This window comes from Saccostrea cucullata, unplaced genomic scaffold (assembly GCF_032062105.1).
Source record: "Saccostrea cucullata isolate Sc308-1 unplaced genomic scaffold, CSIRO_AGI_Scuc_v1 ctg2616, whole genome shotgun sequence".
Classification (NCBI taxonomy): domain Eukaryota; kingdom Metazoa; phylum Mollusca; class Bivalvia; order Ostreida; family Ostreidae; genus Saccostrea; species Saccostrea cuccullata.
In genome coordinates, this window is record NW_026922254.1 from 97,491 (window position 1) to 122,481 (window position 24,991).

General features: G+C 33.2%; 1 protein-coding gene across 1 annotated transcript in view; it reads right to left on the reverse strand.

Moving 5' to 3' along the window:
- Positions 1-532: 532 nt before the first annotated feature.
- LOC134261472 (uncharacterized) overlaps positions 533-24,991 on the reverse strand; it is an 85,143-nt gene continuing 60,684 nt past the window's right edge. The window contains exons 3-6 of the mRNA XM_062743907.1: positions 15,691-15,941; positions 15,344-15,565; positions 15,052-15,223; positions 533-1,220 (exon numbers count right to left, since the gene is read on the reverse strand). Of these exons, the coding sequence (XP_062599891.1) occupies positions 550-1,220; positions 15,052-15,223; positions 15,344-15,565; positions 15,691-15,941 (1,316 nt within the window). The 3' untranslated portion in view covers positions 533-549. The remainder of the gene's footprint in view (positions 1,221-15,051; positions 15,224-15,343; positions 15,566-15,690; positions 15,942-24,991) is intronic.

Below are 24,991 nucleotides of genomic sequence, written 5' to 3' on the forward strand. Positions count from 1 at the left end.
TTCCAACTTCTTTCAACACCAAATTTTCTTCAAGCAATACTACATTTTATTTATATCACTTCACTGTAACCAAAAGTGGATGGGCAAACCAGCCTTTCAGTGAAGATTTTCTGTAGCAAAAAGTTATGTTTGGAAATGTTGGGCGGGGGGGGGGGGGGGGGCTCAGCCCCCTGATGCTACGTGTCTGTGTACACAACTACAATCACGTTGATAAAGGGCAATTATATTGCGCCACTTAATTACATATTCATAATCAAGATCATAATTCAAACATAGCTTTACAAATTCAATGAAATACGAAGATAATGAGAAGTATATGAAAAGTTCATTGAGACAATACAAAAGTTTTCAACTTGTTTCGGGCAGTTGCTTTATAGACGTATACATAAACTGTCTTCGTGAAGAAGGCAACATCCTTAAATGTATACTGATCTGTAAATTTTACACATCACTGGTGTTTAATGCATCTAGGTACAGCGTTATAGATATATTTCTTTACAATTAAAAAACGGACCAGTGCATAGTAAGTGTTTGCATCTTTAAGGACAGTCACTTACTGATAAGGTCATAAAATATCCATTTTGGATATTTTTTGAAAAAATATGCAGCGCCCATCGCATATGTGGAACCAATATGCACAGGAATGACAACAGTTACTGCTTGGGTTAATTCCTTAAACCACTCTTTTTCAGCCTCATGCAGAAACAATTTCATTTGAGAAAAGCTACCAGTCATTACCACACAACGTACCTCTTTCAAGTCATTTCTGTGGCGCCGGATGATATCCCGAGTACTCTCTTTAACATGAGTAAAAAATGTTTTCAAAAAGGACCATTTGAAAACTATGCTACAATCACTTTCATTCATTTCCAGTTCTTCTATTTTTTTCAGTCGGTCCTTCAGAGAAACCATTTTAGATTGATCTTCTTTAAATGGTTTGAATAATTTTGAAGACAATTTAAATGCATATTTTTCATTGTCGTCTAAGTTTTCGCACATTTTATTTTTCTGATCTTCAAACTGCCAAAGTAGAGAAATGTACTCCCAGTTATATGTGTCTTTCCATTCCTTGAACAAAGCTTCTGTGAACAAGTCTTTCAGGAGGTTTACAAATTGCACCTCTGGTGTTCTCTTTTTCCATGGTTGTCTGTATGGCTGACCTATAATCTCGTCTGGCCTCTTTGGATCCGTGGCACTTAGAAATGTTAGGTTGCAGTACTCTAATTTATATAAAACAGTTATATCATAAAAGCAGCCATGTCATAATGCAGTTCTCTAGTTTATATAAAACAAGTGCTATCATTTAAACATCCATGTCATCTTCAATACAAGCAATATGTTTTCATTTATTTGCAGACTTAGATAATATTGATAATATTGAAACAATTCCTCTGTTATTTGAAACTTTGACAGTATTTAAAATCTATTTCAGAAAGGAAATTAGTTGTAAAATGTCTTAAGTACGACTCCGTGTAAAAATCATGCAGACAGTACAGAAAAGGTGATTAATCGATAATCTTCGAATTCAATAAAATTGGGTTTAATATATTCATTTGGGTCTAAAATGAATATAAACAGTTGATTTTGTTATAATTCTTCTTTTTTCATATAGCCAGGGATAAAGTACTTGAGGTGTAATTTTGTACAGATAGTGTGCAAATAATACCTATTTCACGAAAGAATATCTTTAAAACCCAAGAAGATGTACAAAAACTTAATACATAATTAAAGTGAAATGGGAAGGCTTAATAAAAATTTAATTTAATATTTTTGTGCAAACGAAGTATTGAAAAGATACAAGGTGTTTAAAATCGAGAATTTGTTAAGATTCTTCAAATGAGTTATCTCCCTTTACAGGTTTACAAAGGTGGCGCTAGTTAAAAAAAATGGCAGCCTCAATGGTTAGCTGTACGCTGCAAAGTTATTTTGATGCATCCTGTGATGTTTATTGCAAAAAAATGTGTGAAGTAACTTAAATTGGTTGAAAGGATTCTACAAGAACAGATTAGGAATACTTTTCGGGGCGAAAATATAGCCATGAGTCGTGTTGATCAGTATATTGACCATGTTGACGTTCTTCCGAAATGGTACTCGCTTACTGACACCATTGTGATCTATCTCAGAAGTTAAACTTTTACGGTAATCCACCAGAGTGCAAGAATAAACTCTCAGAGAGGGGTGACAAGCCGATTTTCTTGATTATACCCGCACTTTCTAAAGAAAGTTCGGGTATATTGTTGTTACTCATGCCTGTCCGTCCGTCCGTCTGTCACACTTTTCTTCCCTGAACTCCTCCTACATTTTTCACAGTAGCTTAATCATATTTTGGGAGATGGTTGGGGGTGTCATATAGATGTGCAGGAAGGCTTCGGAATTTTGATTTTGCCCCAGGGGATCAAATGGGGGTCGAAAAATGACGTTTTTTATGCTAAAAGCCCCGTCTTCCTTGAACTCCTTTTACATTTTACTCAGCAGCCTAATCATCTTTAGGGAGATGCTTGGTGGTGTCATTTATATGTGCAGTAAGGTTTTGGAATTTTGATTTTGCCCTAGGCGAACAAATAGGGGGTCGAAAAATGACGTTTTTTATGCAAATAGCCCCGTCTTCCCTGAACTCCTCTTACATTTTACTCAGGGGCCTAATCATCTTTTGGGAGATGGTTGGTGGTGTCATGTAGATGTGCAGTAAGGTTTCAGAATTTTGATTTTGCCCCGGGGGATCAATTGGGGGTCAAAAAATGTCATTTTTTATGCTACAAGCCCCGTCTTCCCTTAACTTCTTCTTTATTTTACTCAGCAGCATAATTATCTACTGGGAGATGGTTGGTGGTGTCATGTAGATGTGCAGTAAGGTTTCTGTATTTTGATTTTGCCCCGGGGGGTCATATGGGGGTAAAAAATTGATGTTTTTTTATGTAAAAAGCACCGTCTTCCCTGGACTCCTTAGTTTGACTAAGTAGCCTAATCATCTTTTAAGAGATGTTTGGTGGTGTCATGTAGATGAGGTGTTGTAAGGTTTTGGAATTTTGATTTTGCCCCAGGAGGTCAAATGGGGGTCAAAAAATGATGTTTTTTATGCAAAAGCACCTTCTTCCCTGAACTCCTTCTACAAATTTTACACAGCAGCCTAATCGTCTTTTGAAAAATGGTTTGTGGTTTCATGTAGATGTGCAGTAAGGTTTCGGAATTTTGATTTTGCCCCAGGTGATCAAATGGGGGTCGAAAAATGATGTTTTTTATGCTAAAAGCACCATCTTCCCTGAGCTCCTTCTACATTTTACACAGAAGCTTGATCATTTTTTGGGAGTAGGTTGGTGGTGTCATGTAGATGTGTAGTAAGGTTTCGGAATTTTGATTTTGCCCTGGGAGGTCAAATGAGGGTCAAAAATGGATGTTTTTTATGCAAAAAGCCCCGTCTTCCCTAAACTCCTCTTACATTTTACTCTGACAGTAGCTTAATCATCTTTTAAGAGATGGTTGGTGGTGTCATGTAGATGTGCAGTAAGGTTTCAGAATTTGCATTTTGCCCCGGGGGTGTCAAATCGGGGTAGAATTTTTATTTTTTTTTTATTTTTATACATATATTTGATATGTTTAATCACCCTGCTTTCAAGGACCTCCCTAATATCTTATGCTGCAATAGCTTTAAACCATGATCATTTAGAAAATGATTGGTTTGTTTTGCGTATGTGTAAAATGGTTTCAAAATTTGAATTTTCATGTGGATGGCAAAAGGGGCAGGAAAAATATGGCCCCTCCCAAACCCTGGGGGGTCATGATTTGTACAAACTTGTATCTACACCTCTCGAGAATATTTCCATATTAATTTATCATGCTCTTGGTGTTCTTGAAAAGGAGAATTTTGAAGATGTAATTCCTTTTATTCCTAAATAAAACTTTGATCCCTAATTGTGGCCTGACCCTAGCCTGAGGTGATGATTTGAAAAACTAGAAATATGTCTATTGGACATGAATGTCCCGCCAGATGTGTATTACTAATGGTACATGAAAATTTGTATTAGTGTATAAAGTTTGATGAAAATATCTTGAAAATTGTTTTCAGAATTGAACCTAAAATATAAATAAATTGGATATACATGTAGATAATAAATTTTCATCAAATTATGTATAAGTGCATGCTAAACATAAAAATGTCTTAAATTATTTCTTTAAAACTAAGCAAAATACAAATTAAAGAGGAGGGAGGTCAAGGTCACAGGAATGTGCAAGATGAAGTTTTTGATGCAGATGAAAAGCTCTCACTAATACATATCAGCATATTATGTTTGATAAAAATATCTTCAATGATTTAATGAAACTGAGCTTAACACTTTGTTTTAAGAAAAGAGAGGTCAAAGGAAAGGTTGGCGTCAAAATGTTGTTCTAGCTGAAAAGCTTACATCAGTGTGAATTTACTATTAGCATATGAAGTTTGATAAAAATATAATTAATGGTTTATTTAAAACTTAGATAAACACATATTTTAAAAGTGAGGTCAAGATCAAAAGAAAATTCAAGGTCAAAATAAGTTAATGCAATAATAGCTCTCATCAGTATGTATTAGGATAACTATGAAGTTTGATTAAATATATCTTGAATTGTTTATTCAAAACTGATCTAGTCTAAGACATTAATTTTAGAAAAGTGAGGTCAAGGTCACAGGAAATGTCAAGGTAAAAAAAGAGTGAAGCATTGTAAAGCTTACATCAGTACATGTCATCATGTGAAGTTTCATTACACAACTTGAATTATTATGGTGTCTTTAAAATAAGGCTAAACACTAATTTTAAGAAAAGTTAAGTGAAGGTCAAAGAAAAGTCTAGGTGAAAAAATATTGCTGCAGTTGGATAGTTTACATCAGTAAATGCATCAACATGAACTTTGATAAAGAATATCTAGAAAGTTTCTTTGAGCTCGATGGAAAGACAGATGGAAGGATGAGGGACGGACATGACAAAAACTTATACATGTATTCCTAATCATGGCGTAGCATAAAAAACTTGAATCTACATTATATGAGGATGTTTCCATATCAAGATTATACGAGCAAATTCAAAGAATTGTGGTCCTCTGCTTTCTGTGTTTAAGTGAATGGGATGCCATAATTTATGGCAGATTGTGTGTCAAATATGCACCCCTATCATATGTCACTTTATGAAAATTAGGTCAAAGGGGGGAAATCATCGCATGCTCGAAATATTTTGTTGCAGGTAAAGTACATGTCAAATATGAAAGTCCCATCTCTTTTCAATCAAAAGTTATATATACCGGTACATAAATATATAATATAATATTTTTGAAAAGTAAGTTAAACTTCTAGGTCAAGATCACAGAGTCAAAAGTCATGATATATTTAGAAAAGTCTTTTCACATGTACTATACATATATAATTTAAATGCCATATCTTTTCTCTTTCAAAATGATTAATTTAAAATGCTCTTTTTTGGAAAGTAGGTAAAATTTTAAGGTCAAGATCTCACTTGGGTTGAAAAATTATAGTACATTTAGAAAGTTTTGTGGTAATGTACATGTGAAATATGAAAGCCCTATCTCTTATTATTCAAAAGTTTTGACCAAGGTTAAATTTATTGTGACAGATGCCCATACTGTCAAAGATGGCCAGACTGACAGACAAATAAGATTTAATGTTCCCTCCCTTTGCCCCAAAATGGGGGACAATAATGCCCTTGCTGTTCTTGAGAAGAAGATTTATGATGAAAAAAATCCCCTGCATATTTCTTAACGCAAATCAAATAGTGTTTTTATGTCATTTAATTGTTTGTTTGTTGTTAAACATCCCTCTCATGAATTTTTCACTCAAATGGAGACACCATCACTTGAAAAATAATGGGAAAAAAGTCAGATTTGAGGTCAACATTCATTTTAGGAGTTTTCAACCATGAAGACGTAAAGAGACAGGAACTCGATCCTTCCCCTCACCCCATCCCAGACCCCTGTTTATTCATGACATGTATGCAAACTACTACTTGTCTTTACATTAAAAAAAAATGTTAATAGCCTACATACAAATACTTTTATGTGGTCATTCTCTTTGAATGATTTTCATTCCTAATTCTAGGAGGATAGGTTGATGAATAAAATGTCAAGCAATCTTATCATTGATGCACTTTTATTTAATTTAATGCAGTCATATTGTGAACATTTCCAGTTAGAATCATTAAGAGTGGGGATGACCTCCAGGGGGTTGAAAACCTTCATACCATTAAATTTACATAACATAATAACACAAAAAGTAAAATTATGTATAGTCAAATGGAAAAAGTTTCCTACTATTTAGGAGTCACATGATCATCATTTGTCATTACTGTTTACAGGGACAGGGAGTGGATTGGGAGATCCCCCCCCCCCACCGAATTTGCAGGACTATATATATACTGAAGCAAATAAAAAAGACTTTGGATGCCCTCCACCCTAGAAAACAGACACCACCATAACTTCTGCTTTTATTTGCTTCTCAGGAAATTCTGGTCTGGAAATCCCCCCCTCCCTCCCAGAAAAAAATTCTTTATCTTGGAACTGAATGTAATGTCGATAACGGGCGATAACTCTTCAGTATGTGAAATTCATCTTATTACAGCATCGGATGACCTTTAATCCTTTAAACTTTAACCTAACCAGTTGCATTTCAGACTATTTTACCCAAATCTATACCAAAACTTGTACTTACTGACTGCCATAGGTCACGTCACTTGAAGTATAATCTAATTAAAACACAAAATAATTTCTACTGACATACATGCAATGATGTGTACACAACACTAGTACTGCACGTGCAGTGTTATCTAAAAATGATAATGGTAAAACTAGTACTTAAGTTGGGTACGTGACGCAAGCCCAATGTGATGCAGGTCTTCAGGTACATTTATAGTATAAAACAAAGAATCAGGGGCATTAAGACCCTAAGTATGCCCCAACCATAATGGACAAACTATTATAAATATTAAAAGAATTATGATTGAATCACACCTTTTCAGTCATATTTTGTCGAAAAAAAAAACACTATTAAGACAATTTGGGGTCAATACAAAAATAACACAAATTATTGGTGTTCGAATCACACAGACTTGTCACGTAGTCAAAAACGCTTTACACTAATTTGAATAATATTATTTGTTGTTGATCTATATGAGAAAATAGATTTTAAAAGTTCCAATTATGGGCCAAAAATTTATACCCCCCCCCCCTTTATCAAACCTAAATTACATCATTAATTAAATTTTTGTTTAATTTCAAACTGGTAATGAATTACGAATTTGAAATACCTATAAGATCGAGGCCCATGGGTTTGGTCACTTGAGAATATTATGCTCAATTTGATTAAAACATGGAGGCCCTATTATGTAAATTATTGAATTATATTGACTTTTTCCTTGGTAAAGCCCAATTTAAAGGAGTGTGCATTTAGAGGCAAACACCTTAGTGCGGGTATTACTGTCTCATGAGAGCATCTAGTTAAGATAATAAATTTTGTAGCTTGAAATAGCTATGTACGTAGCTTAAATATGTCGACGGTGCGACCGTTAGGGCGAGCACAGATATTTATCCATTTTCATTTAGATTGGACATGTAAATCCGCACGTGTCATTCGGTGCGTATTAGACTGTACTTTGTATGTTGCTTTACCAAACAGAAGCCTAATTAAGGCTGATTTCAATCAGTTTATGACTATCTTTCTATCATTATTAAATTAAGACAAGTTTATTATTCGTTTAACTTTTGTTGTTATTCTCGCGAGAATATTGCTTTAGAGTTTGTATACGAAGCGATGCATTGTGGGTCAAAATTACTGCGATAAAAAATTCTATGAAATGAACCTGCAGTAGTCCAAATTTTCTCTTTGCCCAGGCATTTTCGTTAGAGCTCGCAGTTACGTGTGTTGCTTTGCGACCCTCGCTGCACTCGCTATTAATCTATTCAAAATAGCTTGGTAAAGCTTAAATTAGTATGCAGTCAAAAGTATTTTACAAGACCTATTTGACAATGTATTATGGGTCTTAAAAAATCCCCAAATCATAGATACTTAAATTGTTGTATTGCAGCTGTTGAATACTTTTAATTTCCATTTTCTTACATGTAACAGATTGGGTACACTACCGTTAATGGAAGGCAATTTTCAGCACAATGATTTTGTCTCTAGCATCTCCAATTATTACTCAAGTTTCGAGATTGTAACTCTCCTGCGATAGAGGCGATAAAAGTATCCATTTCAGCATGGCGGTGGGACAGTTTGTTTATGTATACAAACGTGCATAAATAAATGAACGATGTTTATGGCTTTTAAAATTTATTTTATGTTATAGAAAGATAAAAATGTTAAGCAGTGATGAATTTTACATATTATCAAGCTCAACTGTGTATATTTAAAATCTTTCAATTATAGGGTACTTGAAAACGAAATAAACGTCGTGGTCTTCATAAAAAGTACAAGATTTTCTTGATTGTACGAACATTCTCTAAAAAGTTAGTGGGTTTTTTGAAGTTATAATAAGGTAAAGAATTAATGTGTCATTTAGATTGCCGACATATAATGATCAGATTCCTGTCTACCTATTCTTTAGAGGTCCACATATCTCTTCCCTCGTCTGAAAAGTCTCACATTCACTGATTTTTTTTTTGTTCCGATTTTTTTGCTTTAAAAATGGCACCTTTACTTTAAATCGGTTATTTTCGAGTTGAACAGTGCATCCTTACAATTATATACTTATGATAAACCAGTATATCGATGATGCGATGTATCCAATAATAAATATCAGTCCCACCTGTTTGTTAGTTAACGCGGCAACTAAACTCCCCTCCTCAACGAAAGAGCGCGTTAAGGGAGATAATCTCAAAACATGCGCATTGATTAATTCCCCAAGCATCACAGTCTACTATTTGTAAATTAAAACAAATCAAAAGCGACACATAGTTTTCGTCGGTTTTTTGCATACTTTTTTTACTTCATCACCAAAAACAAAAGAGTTTCTTTTTTACTTTATACAGCCAAAATTGAAAGATTATTTTCCAAAGACACTGCTCAATGTTCACATTTAAATTGTAGTTTTAGATGATAAATACAGTCGACCTTCAGATATCTGTCAGTGGACGCCAGATATGCGGATGCTTCAGTATCCGGACGTTTTTTCATGGAAACGGAAATTTTCAGTGTTATTTTGTCTTGTTTTATTGATAATTCAGGTATCCGGACGCTTCACATATCTGAACAAATTGAATAGGAACCAAAGTGTCCGGATAAATGAGGTTCTACTGTACTTGCTTCCAATACATACCATACAAATTTTGTGACGTTTGCATGTCCTACTTTTGATATTTGATTGAGGGGTTAAATGAAAATTGTTCACCTTGTACTGCTGTCTAAAACTATGTAAAGAAAACTGATAGCCAATTTAGGCCAAAATAAAATATTTATGCTCTCGTTTCCTGTCACCCGACCTACCGTACATTTTACCCTCCGACCCTAAAACTTTTTTTTTACATTTTCATTTTTAGGGGCTATTTTCCTGAAATACTAAAGTCGACCTACAATATTTACAGAACTAATACATCACAAGTGTACAGGATGCCTTTACTTTATAATTTTTTTTAAACAAACTTGCTGTGTAAACTGTTAACATACTGTTTTCTTATTATTATATGCTCTATGTTCTACATTTATTGAGTTTTGAAAATAATTTTTTTTTTCAAAATAATTTTTTTCCTACCTACCTACCCTATTTTGTTTGGTCAGGGGACAGGAAACAAGAGTATTTTTTCTTTTGGCCTTACATGCAAGTTTAAGCTGACGTCAGGTAATCTTGTGGTCTAGACCTGTTTAAGTAACTGCACTCCCCTGAATTTGTTTTTGTTTATGAAAATAATTTTATCTACATCCGAAGAAGATATTTTTCGAGATAGAGGAGAATTGACATACCCTGTAACAATTTGCAAGTTTTGTTTTTCTTGAGTTTCATGCAAGTCACTGGTTATCGATTTTTTTTCTCAATATTCGGTGATTTAGCGTAGCAGGATATTTGTACATGTAGTCTCACTCGTATACGACAACTCCGGTTCACATAAATTGCAATTTGACAGATTTCGAGTCAGCCGTTCTTTAACAATATTTCCACACTACAGATGTTTGTTTCGGTATCTTGTTAAAGTATGTTCCTCTGACTTATATAGGTCTAAATTAGGTAATTATAAATCAGGCCTTTAAAATGTGTACCCCCTGGCAATTAAAGCCATCAATTAAACTAATCAAAAAAATCTATCCTATTTGTGAACCACTAGAGCAAGCCCAGCGGTAATTAAATTAGGGAAACGTGTCAATATCGATTAAAATTAACATAAAAATCATTTTATACATGTACGTATTTACTATGAAAAATGTATTTTTATCCGAGTAACCTAATAGCAATTTTACTAACCGATACTCGCATCGTTTGACGGTTAACCGGGTACTCGTTGCCAACACTAGTAACAATCTTTTAAAATCTTCTTAAGAACAGCAAAGTAATTATATGGAAGCAGTCTCTGGTAATTATAATGTAGTGTATAAATAAATTGGTTGAGTTAAACCCCCCTTTGGGTAGGATGGGGCCACAATGAGGATCAAAGTTTCACATTGCAATATATAATGGAGAATCTTCCCTAGAACAGCAAAGTCATGATTGATATTGTAATAATATGGAAGTCATTGGAAGAGGCCTCAAGTAGTGTAGATTCAAGTTTATAATGTTGTTTAAATTGTACTAAAGTTAAAAGCGGAGACATATTGCAAATAATGAAAAATACGCTAATAGAAAAGATATTTCACATACAGCAAAACTCGTTTACTACGAACACGGATACACTATAGCGAATTCACGGATATAGAAAAGTTATTTTAGATCCCCAGCTATAAATTTAACAAATTCCTTATATGGAAACAACGAGTAACGGATGAAGCAAAGTAATTTCATAGGTCTCGGTGACTTTTTTATAAATTTGTTTTACTGTATTTCATAAATGTGTATTATTTATGTTGAAATGAATTATACCCCATTTTTAATTTCACAGAATGTACACGATGGGCTGCATCATGGTTTTGAATGAAAAGGTTACACTATTTATTACAGACAAGAAGAAAACATCATTGAACACCACCAACTAATAAGACTCCAAAGGTGGGAGAATATATGCCATGCAGCCATTTTAGATTTTTAATGAAATTACTGCATTATATAAACTTGATATTCCATGTAAAGTAATTTATAAAATCAAAATAACCATTTAGTACCTTAATATTAATGTAGTATAAACTAAAGAGTTCTAAATTGATGCATGATAAATACATGTACATGTATATTGTAATTATTATTTTAGGAAGAATGGAAAATAAAATATTTAAAGCTGTTAAAAAGAAAAGATTCGAGTTCAGTGGATACCATGACGGTACTTTGGATAATGTTAATCAGGCAGCAATTCTCTTCCCAAGATCTTAAGTGCCTTTAGAAGAGGTTAATAAAAAAAGGACAGTCATTTACTACAGAATAGAAGCAGGGGAGATAGGTGATATTCTGTTTGGCATGACTGCACCTTACAAAAATGTAAAACTTTTAAAATTGTGTTTAATACATATACAATGATTATATGATAAATCTAGTAATCAATATTAATATGATTAATATTTTCAAATTTTTTTTTTCACAACATTTTACTGTTCATTAATGATAAAAAATAATTTGTGTTGTATTTGAATTTGGAAATGTAAACGAATTTATTTTGAAATGTAATCTTATATTTTTACATGTAAACATGTACTGGCGTGTGTACATGGTGTATATATTGGACTCTGATAAAAGATGATGCTACTTCTTTTTTTTTTTTGGTGAAATTATTAATCACAATGATTTTGGTGCACATTTTTAATTTTCTATAGGGTATGGTATCTATGAAACCTACTCAGCCTTTTTGTTTCGCTAATTTTTAAATCATAGATATATTTTATTTACTTGATACCCGGTAACTGAAATCCTCAAAAAATGATATTTTGTTCTTTTTTGTCAGCATGAATTATCTCCCCTTTTCAGCTTTAAATTAGAAATAATGCAGTACATAGATATAATTTGATTATTGAAAACAAATAATTGTGTTGTATTTGGATTTGGAAGTATTAAGAAATTGTTTTGAAATGTTATTTATGTTTTAACATGAGTAAATATGTACATGACATTTATTTGACCGTGACGAAAAAGTGAATTTCCCATTTTTTGTATGAAACTCTTTAATGGCTTTTAGAAATTAATAATCATTTGCACAAAAATGTTTTTATTATTTTATTTGCCATAAGGTATGGTATCTATGAAATATACACTGCCTTTCTGTTTGGCTGTAGAGTATTTTTTCTTTAAATTTTTTATCATATAGCTGAATTAAGCTGTAAATCCTTTTAAAATTGAAAATTTCAGTTTTTCTCGACATGAATTATCTCCCCTTTTCAGCTTAAAATTTAAAACTATTCCTGGACGTGGTAATAATTGGATTAATTATGAAAAGTAAATAATTTTATTGTATTTGAAATTGGAAATATAAAAAAATGGTTTTGAAATGCTATTTATTTTTTACATGCAAACATACATGGCATATTGGACTGTGACAAAAAAAGGTGAATTTACCATTTTTTGTACAAAATTCATCAGTTATTTTGGGAAATTAATAATCATTTGCACAAAAATGTTTTTATTATTTTATTTGCTTTAGAATATAGTGTTTATGAAACTACCATGGCCTTTTAGATTAGCTGTGGGTTTTTTTAAAGAAATTTTTGATAGACAAAAATCCTCAAAAATGGATTATACAGTTTTTGCAAATATGGATTATCTCCCCTTTTTAGCATAAAATAAGAACTCATAACTGATAATAAATATATTTTGACTAGTTATGAAAAGTAACTACCTATGCTGTATTTTAATAAGAAATAAACATAAATGTGATATATTGTTTAGTTTTTTAATTTAATCTTCAAAATTGATAAATATTTGCCTGTTTTTAGAGGAAATTTCAGCCATTTTTTGTCCAAAACAGTTTATTGGTTACCACGGATACCATTGACAGAATTTTTTTAAAAAAATATTAATTTTTTTGGAGTATCTTAGCCTACTCTACCAACATGCAAAGTTTGAAAAAAATTCTGAAAACCCCCATGAATCACTCCCTGCATGATTTTTACACAGAGCCGTACTTTATAAGATGTATTAGTGGGGAAAAAACTGATGCCGTCCTTTGGCATCATATGTCAAAGGTTGTTTCTCAAATTTGGGCTAAATGACAAACTCCAAGGTCAAGAAATAAACAAGAGGCCCATGGGCCTTATAGGTCACCTGAGTATTGTGTAACAACTTTCAAACAATTAAATTTGGTTCGTATTTTAAACCAGAGGATATGAAACTCACTATTCACAATTTTGAAAGAGGCACCATTGCTTAACAATTAAAAATACTCTACTTACTCAAAACCCAGAGGCAGATCAGAACTACAAAGAGAAAATGTTCTTCCACTTTACAACCAGTTGTGCACCTCACCCAAAAAGAACCACTGACCCTGGGGCCACATATTTCAAAATTTTGCAAATATTATCATAAAATGGTTGATTAATACCAAAGATCAGGTTTCAAAGCATCCCCCCTTGGGGCATATAAAAATAATCATTTTGATATATGCACGTTTCTTCATCATAAATATATATATATACCCGGTACTTGGATCATTGGCATAAAATTCACATGCAATTTTGGAAAAGGCACTCTTGCTCATCATAACTATGTACTTAGTTAGTTTATTTACTACCAAAAAGCAGAAAAGAAGATTTTCAAAGAATAAATGCATTTTAACTATATAATCAAAAGAGCCCCGCGCAAACACCAGAACCCCTGACCCTGGGGCCAAAAATTTCACAAATCTGGAAGAGGCACTCTTGCTCATCATAACTTGTACTAAGTTAGTTTATTTAATACCCAGAAGCAGAGAAGGAGATTTTCAAAGATTTTCGCTATATAATCTTTAGAACCCCGCCCTAACACCAGAACCCCTAACCCTGGGGCCATAAAATTCACAAATCTGGAAGAGGCACTCTTGCTCATCATAACTTGTACTAAGTTAGTTTATTTAATACCCAGAAGCAGAGAAGGAGATTTTCAAAGAATAAATGCATTTTCACTATATAAACTATAGAGCCCGGCCCTAACACCAGAACCATGACCCTGGGGCCATAAAATTAACAAATCTTGAAGAAGCACTCTTGCTCATCATAGCTATGTACTTAGTTAGTTTATTACTACTCAAAAGCAGAGATTTTCAAAGAATAAATGGATTTTCACTATATTATCTATAGAGCCCCGCCCTAACACCAGAACCCCTGACCCTGGGGCCATAAAGTTCACAAATCTGGAAGAGGTATTCTTGCTTATCATAACTATGTACTTAGTTAGTATATTTAATACTCAGAAGCAGAGAAAGAGATTTTTAAAGAAATAATGCATTTTCACTATATAATCTATATAGCCATCCCCTAACACCAGAACCCCTGAACCTGGGTCCATGAATTTCACAAATTTGGTGGAGGATTCAATGTTCATTTCACATGTACATCCATGCTCAAAGTTTGCCTGCTTAATGACCAGGAGTAAAGAAGAAGATTTTTAAAGATTGCAATAATTTTAAAGGTTTTGGCCCCACCCCTCAGGCCCCAGGAGGGCGGGGACCATGAAATTCACAATTTTTGTTTTCCTTCACCCATAGATGCTGTATACAAAATTTGGTTGAAATTGGTTCAGTGGTTTCAGAGAAGAAGCTGAAAATGTACAAATGTTAACACACGACACACGAAGCACGACACACGACGCGGTACGCACGACGACGGACGAAAACGGAGAGCAATAGGTCACCTGAGTTACTCAGGTGACTTAAAAAATCTTTAAATGAAAGGATATGGTTTTTTTTTGATGGAAAATACCTGTAATATATGGAAGTCTTTGCATCAACCAAAAGGTATTATGATTGTTCAATACTTACTTGATCCAACATGTAGATTAACATATGCTGTTTTTTCTTTAAAAATCAGGTTGTCAACATTGAAATTCAAACAGGTGACAGATGCTTTAACTTCATGAATGTATGGAGATATCGCCACCTCTCTCGACTTAATGTGCAACTGCTCTTTGTTCACGTTTTTGTGAATCTCTTTCTAAAATATCCACAAGTAAAATACTCAAATTCGTGTATCTTATTTGCTTTGAGTTTCTGTTCAATAAAAGAAAATCTTAAATGGTTATTATTTTCCCGAGTGTTTATACATAAATCTTACCATTATTCTGTCAAAAGCGCTTCTGAGATCTCTAACGTAGATTTTCCAGTGATAAGGAACTGTGATCACACAATGCATGTTGCATAATAAACATGAATCTGATTTACATGATGTGCCTTCTTTTTCCAGAGGACCAGCAACTGTCTCAACAATTTTCCTGACCAAGAAGCCAATAATACTCTGATAAACGTCAATTATTTTCAAGGAAGGCAGTTCAGAAATCTGTAATAATAAAATCATAAGACATAAAAAATAAAGTGTGGATAAGTAATTAAGATGCAAAATCTTTGTAAAGCATGTACTGTATTTGTATCATAAGAAATTGAGACGTATAGTTGTATATTTACATAATCATTGCCGAGCTCTATATCCAATTTGTCATGATCAAGAAAAATATAATCACTGGAATCTTCTCTATTTTCAGTAAACATTTTACGGGCTTTATCTCCAAACTCCTTCACTTGCCCATCCTTTGTGAGGAGAACTCCTATCATTTCATTCCTTCCAAGGCTTACAACATCTTCTGGATATTTTGGATCTAAATAAGCCATTCCGCAATATTTATCACCAATGTAGATCGAGCTCACCCACAGGTCATCTAAAGTTACAAAAATGTCTAAGAGTCAGCTTGTAAAAATCAACAACAAATATTAGAAATGTATGTATGTTTCGCTATCATCTCTGCAAAATTTCTATTAGTTTTTATGCCAATAATTATCCCAAAGCCATTAAATATGGAAACTTTCTTCCTTATTTCTCCCAATTTTGTCCCCCGCTTGAAAAGATAGGGATGTTAATTTGGGTCTGTCTGTCCGTCCGTCCGTCTGTCTGTCCTTTTCTGTCCTGTTCTGTTCTTTTCCTAGGACCTCTCTCACTCCTCTCAAAGTGCCCCGTTTGTTTTATTAGTTTTTATTGTATTACATGTCGCTATTTTTAGCACAGGGGCACACCCAATATATACAATCTTCTCCGTAAGAGAGAGAGGGAGAGTACAATCTTCTCCGTAAGAGAGAGAGGGAGAGAGAGAGAGAGAGAGAGAGAGAGCGCTGTACATTGAAAGGTCGAGGCTATTTGGTACCGCTTTCACGGCGGCGGGCAGGAGTTATCTTTCCATAAGTGGGTACGAGTTATCTCGCGTTACAACGGTGACATACATAAAATCTTACCCGCATTGAAAAGTTCCACTAAATCGTTCTATAAGACTTTTAATGTTTATCATTAAGGCATGTATGTAAAAAGCGTAATAATTAAAAGAGGGAAAATACCGTTTACTAATTGGGGATCTTTGGAGCATATACACATGTTGTATGTCTTTTTCGCAGAAATAATTGCGGAAGGGGGGGGGGGGGTATCTTAACGTTACACAATATATAAAATTTATTCATTTTTTTAAAAAAATCTTTTTGATACAACACAGCCCCCCCCCCCCCCCCCCGTCTAAGGACGTTTAATTTTTTTCATTCATTACTTATTTATTTTTCTTTTTTGCTTCTAAAGGTAATATTGTATTGTTGTGCTCAAGAATTTTTTATTTACATTCCTTGAGCACTTAAAGTACAGACCTGCTTTTTTCAATGGAGAGTTGCAATTTCCCAGACCAATAGATATCAATTACCCCCTTCCCTGCACATACAAACACCCGACATCCGGCCCAGTTACGTACATGTAGTATCGTTTTTAAAAGATTTAGGGGGCAGTCAGAGAAAAATAAACTATTAAATCTAATTTTAAAAAACTTCATATAAATTGAGTGGCGTTTCCCAGACTTATAGATATATCCCCCCCCCCCGAAAAAAAAATAACTCAAAGAAAGATACACCCAGCCAATGCAATACGCGTGATCTTATGAACGGAATGCGTCTTTAATATGTCGATATAATTTTTTTTTGCATATATTGGTTTGAAGTAGGCATAAATGGTATAATTAAACAAAAATGTTCATAGCTATAGTTTTACGGCATATAATATTTCAAATAAACATGTACAATTAGATTTTTTTTTCAACGAAAAGTTTAGCCTTTTCATTCTCACTGCTCGAACAATTTTCATTTAATATTTAATTCCTAAGACATGAAATTATTTTATTTTCTATTTGGCATTTTTAAAAAAGGATCATTAGCGCACACAAATTACATTAGAGAAAAATATCAATTTATTTCACATCCTTGATACAATGATCTTGTAAATGCAGCGAAAAAAAATAGTGAAAATAGAGCGAAAAAATATTGATTTAATTGGCGTGTCATTTCAAAGTTTTTCGCGCAGTAACTTGAAGAATTATAGATGTGTATTGAAATGTTTCTTCCGTCTATTATCTACGGTGATCAAATAGGGTGCCATGAAAATGTGTCCAAAAACGAGAACATTTCTCTAAGGCATGGGTTAGCAATGAACTTCCTTTGCATTCAACTGAAATAAAAAGAAAAATATATATATATAAAAAAAAAGAAAGTATAAGTATGAATATGAGCCTAAACATGAGGAAAACAAACACAACGTGAGAGTTAAGGTACCCAGGGGAAAACCTTGTTATAAGAAATGCACATGTGAAATATTAAAGCCCTTGCACAACTGTTCAAAAGTTATGACCAATGTTAAAATAATTTAAATGTAGGTCTAAGTCCAAGGTCAGTTGTGGCATACAATAATGAATCATCCTAATTCTTACAGGTACATGTGTACTAACCTACCTGTATGAGGTATCAGAATATGAAGTTACCTGTAAGATCTTTCACATAGTTTATTTATTATCTGTTATAGTCACCAGGTTATGAAGCTACTTATGTAGTGTTAATATGAATCAGGGTATGATCATTTCTATCTCTACAACAGATACCGACATAAAAAGCCAATCACCTATAACAGGGACTACATGTATATATGGAACTCTCCACCTGTAAGAGGTATAATTCAGAAAGAGAAGCTACTTACCTCAATTAGCTACTTCTAAAAGGTACGGAATTGCACTTCAGCTACCCTTATCAAGTACCAGATATTTAACCATTCTTGGTTCAAGTACATAAAACATCGCACCTCTCATACACGTCATTAAAACGAACCAATCTATAATAGGTACATGATTTTAGCTCACTGACCTGTAACAGGTACCAGATATTAACACAATAAAATTCTAGTACTTTAACCCTCCTAACTCTTCCAGATGTCTGATTATGACACACCGACCTGTAACAGGTACCAGCTTTAGCTCCCGACCTGTAACAGGTACTAGATATTTATGCAGTCACATTTTAGTACTTTAACCCTTCTAACTCGTAGAAATGTCTGATTTAAACATACAGACGTGTAACAGGTACCAGATATTAGGTCACCGACCTGTAATAGGTACCAGATATTTATCCAATCAAATTCTAGTACTTGAACCCTTCTAACTCTTACAGATTTCTGATTTAAACATACCGACCTGTAACAGGTACCAGATTTTAGCTAACCGACCTGTAGTAGGTACCAGGTATTTACACAATCAAATTCTAGTAGTTTAACCCTCCTAACCCTTACAGATGTCTGATTATAAAATTCCGACCTGTAACAGGTACCAGTTTTAAGCTCACCGACCTATAACAGGTTCCAGATATTTACACAATAAAATTCTAGTACTTTAACCCTCCTGACTCTTCCAGATGTCTGATTATAACATATCAACCTGTAACAAGTACCAACTTTAGCTCCCGACCTGTAATAGGTACCAGATATTTATAAATTCAAATTTAATTTTAACTCTTCTAACTCGTAGATATGTCTGATTTAAACAAACAGGCTTTAAACAGGTACCAGATATTAGGTCACCGACCTGTAACAGGTACCAGATATTTATCCAATCAAATTTTAGTACTTGAACCCTTCTAACTCTTACAGATGTCTGATTTAAACAAACCGACCTGTAACAGGTACCAGATATTAGCTCGCCGACCTGTAGTAGGTACCAGGTATTTACACAATCAAAGTCTAGTAGTTTAACCCTCATTACTCTTACAGATGTCTGATTATAAATTACCGATCGTAACAGGTACCAGCTTTAAACTCACCGATCTATAACATGTACCTGATATTTCAACAATAAAATTCTAGTACTTTACACCTCCTTACTCTTCCAGATGTCTGATTTAATCATACCGACCTGTAACAGGTACCAGATATTAGCTAACAGACCTGTAATAGGTTCCAGGTATTTACACAATCAAATTCTAGTTGTTTAATCCTCCTATCCCTTACGGATGTCTGGTTATTAAATACCGACCTGTAACCGGTACCAGCTTTAGGCTCACCGACCTATAACAGGTACCAGATATTTACACAATCAAATTCTAGTACTTTAACCCTCCTGACTCTTCCAGATGTCTGATTATAACAAACCGACCTGTAACAAGTACCAACTTAAGCTTCCGACCTGTAACAGGTACCAGATATTCATGAATTCAAATTTAAGAACTTTAAGTCTTCTAACTCGTAGATATGTCTGAGTTTAAAAAGCAGGCGCTAAACAGGTACCAGATATTAGGTCACCGACCTGTAACAGGTACCAGATATTTATCCAATGAAATCTTAGTACTTGAACCCTTCTAACTCTTACAGATGTCTGATTTAAACATACCAACCTGTAACAGGTACCAGATATTAAATCTACCGACCTGTAACAGGGCCCAGATATTAAAGCTACCGACTTGTAAGTGGTATAAGACTTCATGATTATCGATCTCTAACAGGTATCAGATTTTAATGCTATCAACCTGTAACAAGTACCAGATAGTAAAGCGATCAACCTGTAAGCGACACCTGATTTAAAGCTATCGAAGTACCCTCAACTAGGTCCGTAGGTCCCCTGCTCAGTTCACAACTATTGGGCCTGTTTACTTCGCTTCTAAATGCAGTTCGTTGCACACGTAAAGTGAAAAAATACAATAAATTAATTGAAATACTGTGAAATCTTCACAGTGTAAAAATAATAGCAGAAAAATTACTTTTGTCAAAAGAGTAAGCATCTGATAGGTTTTAGAAAATGTACAGGGGGAGCAACATTAACTGCAATATAATAAGATGTATGATATTAGTGGAGTGACAAGACCATAAAAAAATTTGACTTTAATGTACCACCCTACCCTACGGCTGATTTGTACTTTTTTGGTCATATATATTATCAAGCAATAATTTTTGCCCGGTCGTAGAAATTTCTATGGTCAAAATTTAAAATAAAAGGAGATCAAAGATCAATGAATGAAAAATCTGACCATAATATTGTACATATAAAGAAAAGTTGAAGGACTTCGTGAAAATAATGTATATTTGTATAGGAATTTTATTTATTCGGTGAATATATTGATTTCATGGAAAAGGAACGAAAAGTTGAATAAGAATGCCCGTTTGTCTGTCTGTAAAATGAAAGGTTTGTCTTATAGTATTTTATTTAAACTTAAAAGGTTTAATGCTAATGTACGTTATTCTTTACGTACAATCACTTAATATTTAGTACACAAAGTAAAGAAAAATGAAAACAAGAACAACAACACCCATCACCCCTACCCCCGCTCCACCCCCACCCACCCACCTAAGAAAACGGAATATGACCATTTATTTCGCAATTTTTTTAAATGTTATGTTTTTATTAAGCCTTTTACATCTGATTCATTATTTTATTATAAAGAAATTGTTCGACCCTGTTTTAAAAGCTTTTTAGTAAAGAAATCTTCTAGAGGTCATCCTTGCTCTCACACTGAAGTACAGTTTTCCGGTCTCATCCAAAGGACAGACAACATATCATTTAAAGTCTTATTATTTTTCATTTCTCTGTCTAAATAGGCCAAATTTTTTTTATCAATGAATGTTGTCTATGATTTGAAAATTTACGTTTAATTTTGCGAACTTTTGAACACGCGTTTACTCATAAATTAAGCAGGTTACATTGTAGAGATTTTGGGGTTTTGAAAGATTTTAAACACGTATTGGTGTTAAAATGGCAATTCTTGGAAAAGGGGTGAAGAGTTTAAATAATGACCTAATACTTTGCTATAGCTTTAATTTCTATTCATTGGTTTTCATGTACACGTACATGTATATCTTTATCGTTAACTTTTCAAGAATATATTTTATTTGAAAACTAAAAAAGTAGAAATGTTGTAAAAGAGCTACACTGTAAAAGTAATGATAGCCGATCCTTAAAAAGATACTTCAGGTGGGTAGATAATAATTAGAACAGTGCCAAATGGCAATATTCACATTAAATGCATTTCATGTTTCGCTTTTTTCATCTGCTGACAGAAAATTTTATATTTTTGAATTTTGAAAAAAGGCTGATTGCCTAAATACTCAGTAGTCTTTTTGATTTCATCAGAAGTCCTAACAAAAATGTTAGAAATCCCTCGTTGTTTCTGTGGTTGGTTCAAGATAGCGTATATAGTACTGTTTCTTCTGTCTCTATTGCAATTTTTAAAATTAATATTAGACAATTAATTATTGAAGCAAAACTGACAACTCTTTCTCAAAAGAAAAAAAATATCAAAAAAGCTTTCTTATGACAGAATAAAACATGAATTGTCCAGCAAAAGCTTTAGTGGATTGCTTTTAAGGTTCCGTTTGATTCATATCTTCCTTACTGGTACGTCATTTTAAAAGAAAATTTTTAAGTACTGTAAGCAGTGAGCTGACAAAATATGATACCCCCGCTCATAAAGGATCATAGTAACTGAGTTCAATTTTTGGCAGTATGTACATGTAAATGAGGAAATGCGTAAACAAAATATGTATCCCTTGCTTTGAATAATGACAAAAGTCTATGTTTTTGGTGTAGAAAACACTATATATATTTCCGAAGGAAACATGAAAAAGTCTGTAAAGTGATGAACAGTCTTTAAGATGAAATACTTTAATCAGTTTTCTCTTTCTGTTTCATACTTGCGTTAATCTGCATTGCTTATAAAGCAGAAAGGCAATATCCAATCATGCAAGATACCTCGTTCAAACAAAAATGTGAAGAAAAAGTGACATTTTTGTCCTTTACTTTTTTTTTAATTGAAAAAAAGTAATTGATTTTCAAATGCTAATTAATTTACATTCAAACTGAATATTAACGTTATCTTATTAATAATAGAAGCCAATTTAATATATTTAACAATATTTTGATCGATTGAGTCCTTGTCTTAGACATGATGGGATTCTATAATCCGTTTCTAGTTACACAAAACATTTTAGATCAAGTAGAATACAAGACTTAATGTGAGGATGTCTTTAAAAAGTGCGGTTTATTTGATCAGAAATCATTGTCTTATGTATCTTTCTAACACTTAAGTAAACATTCGTGATTAATATTGCATGAAATAATTGTACTGAATATATTTTGTTGAAATTAACGCAGTTTCTATAATAAAACATAAGATTTTTTTTAAAAGAAGGGGGGGGGGGGAATATTCCTGATTAATATTGTATTGTCAATTTAGATACCTGTAGCTTTCCTTTCACACACAAATTAGTATTTCGTTAAATATCAATAATTAATCTTTGAAAAAGAACATTATCAGCAAGTAAAATAAACGACTTATATACCCCCCCCCCCTCTTTTCACTTTAATCGCAAGTTTAAAAATATTTTGACTTGGGAAAACTCTACGACCGGGCGAAAATGTATGAGGAGGAATGTCTCTTTTATAAAATATAACTTTCAGCCGTAGGGTATGCCGGTCCATTAAACTCGAAAACTAAGCATCTTTTTCTAGGATTGTCACTCCACTACATGTACAGGGTGTTTCAGAAAACATGCAACCATTTTGATTGATTATATTTTACTGGTATTTTAACCAACACTATGCAACAACTAATCTTATTGAAAGTCACATCTTCAAGATTTATTTGTATGAAAATAAAGTTAATACGGCACATAGATAATTAATTACAATAGAAAAAAAGAAACTTGTAAAATTTCACGTAGTTAAAACTTTTGCTCTAAATGACGCCATTTTCGCTGAAATAAGAGATCTATCCGATGCAAGAAATTTCTCATTACTATTGCAATGAATCTTTTAGGTATAAATCTGGTCTCATTTTCCAAACTATTTTGAATTCATTTCTCTATATTTTCACGGAAGGGGTGGGGTGGGGGGTAAATGCTTTGACCATTAAATAATCCCATGGATAAAAATCAAGGGGTGTTTGTCAGGTGAGTGTAAAGGTCCAATTTAATGGATTTAAAACAGTTGAATGGTCATTCAAACATTTGATCTTACAATGAAGTCCAAAGTTTAAGAAAAAAAACAACATATTTTAGCATCTCAGATCTACACTTGAATTGTTCAATTTGTTCACAAACTCAGTTATTTACGAAGCATTTCATGCGAGTCTCTTGAACAAGGCCTCTTTAGTATCATTCTAAATGTTTCCATGTGTTTTGTCTTTTTTCTTCATTTTTTTTCCTTTTCTGATTGAATGAGCATGCATTCATTAATTTACTCTTTAATAAGATACAAAATTTATCAGATTTAAACAACCTCCTCTGTATATTGTTATAAGTAAGTTCTTTGTATTTTCTAAAACTTATTTCCACGCATTGTCATAACCACAGAGATAAGCAGAATCAGAATTCCTAAAGAATGTTTTATATTAAATTCCACATTAAGGGTGAAATCATCTGTTTTAAGTGATGTCAAATATGACGTCATAATTAATTAAAATATTAAGTATTTTCTAAATTTTTGATTTTTGATAAAAAATTAAGCCTTTTTAGCATAATTTTATATAAAACTTTCATATGTTCCTGTTTGAATATCAATATAGTGAGGAAAGTAAATGGTTGCATGTTTTCTGAAACACCCTGTAGAATTTTCATAGCTATGGATTATACTGTATACAGGGAAATTATCGCCCCCGTTTTATTTTCGTCCCTTTCGCCCTCTTTTTGATTGGACGAATTTAAAACGGGGTGAATTCAAATTATACCTCATAATTTTTTAAACAGAAATATGATTAGGCGAATTTAAATGGGGCAAAATTATTCACAATTTCAAAAGGGCGAAAATAACACGGGGCGAAAATAATCCTGTATACAGTATTGGGTAACCTGTGGTCTCTCATATGATTTTTTTTATTCAATGCGAAGATATAGTATATTTTTAACACAACACCTAAACTCTGATCTCCTTAATATATCAGAGTAAAGTCTCAGTCTTTGCATCTCTAACAAGCAGTGTGGGGGGGGGGGGGAGGGGTCTTGCCCCCTTCCACCAAACCCCTACCAATTCATTTCGCTCGGACTTTTCACCGATCCTTTAACATAATGGAAAAAAACATATGGTAAAATTATTTTATGTGTTAAGAAGCCATGCCTCAATAGGCGACCTAATCAGTTTAACACTTTTGGCTTTATATATCTTACAGAGAAGATGTACCCCTTGTATTGCATGAAGTTCTCCTCCCCTTATTTCATGGAATATACACATCAAATTCATAAACCAATCAAAACTACATTTAAAAAAGAAAAGAAATAAAACTTTTAAAAATGCAGAAATGGTGATTTATTTTTGGAATATATATACTGTATTTGTAGACAAGCAAGTTGACCAATCCTACAAATTCGAATTAAATACATTATTTAGAGAATTCGGAGATATTGTGTACTTTTTTTTCCTGTCCAAAAATTATAGCCTCAACG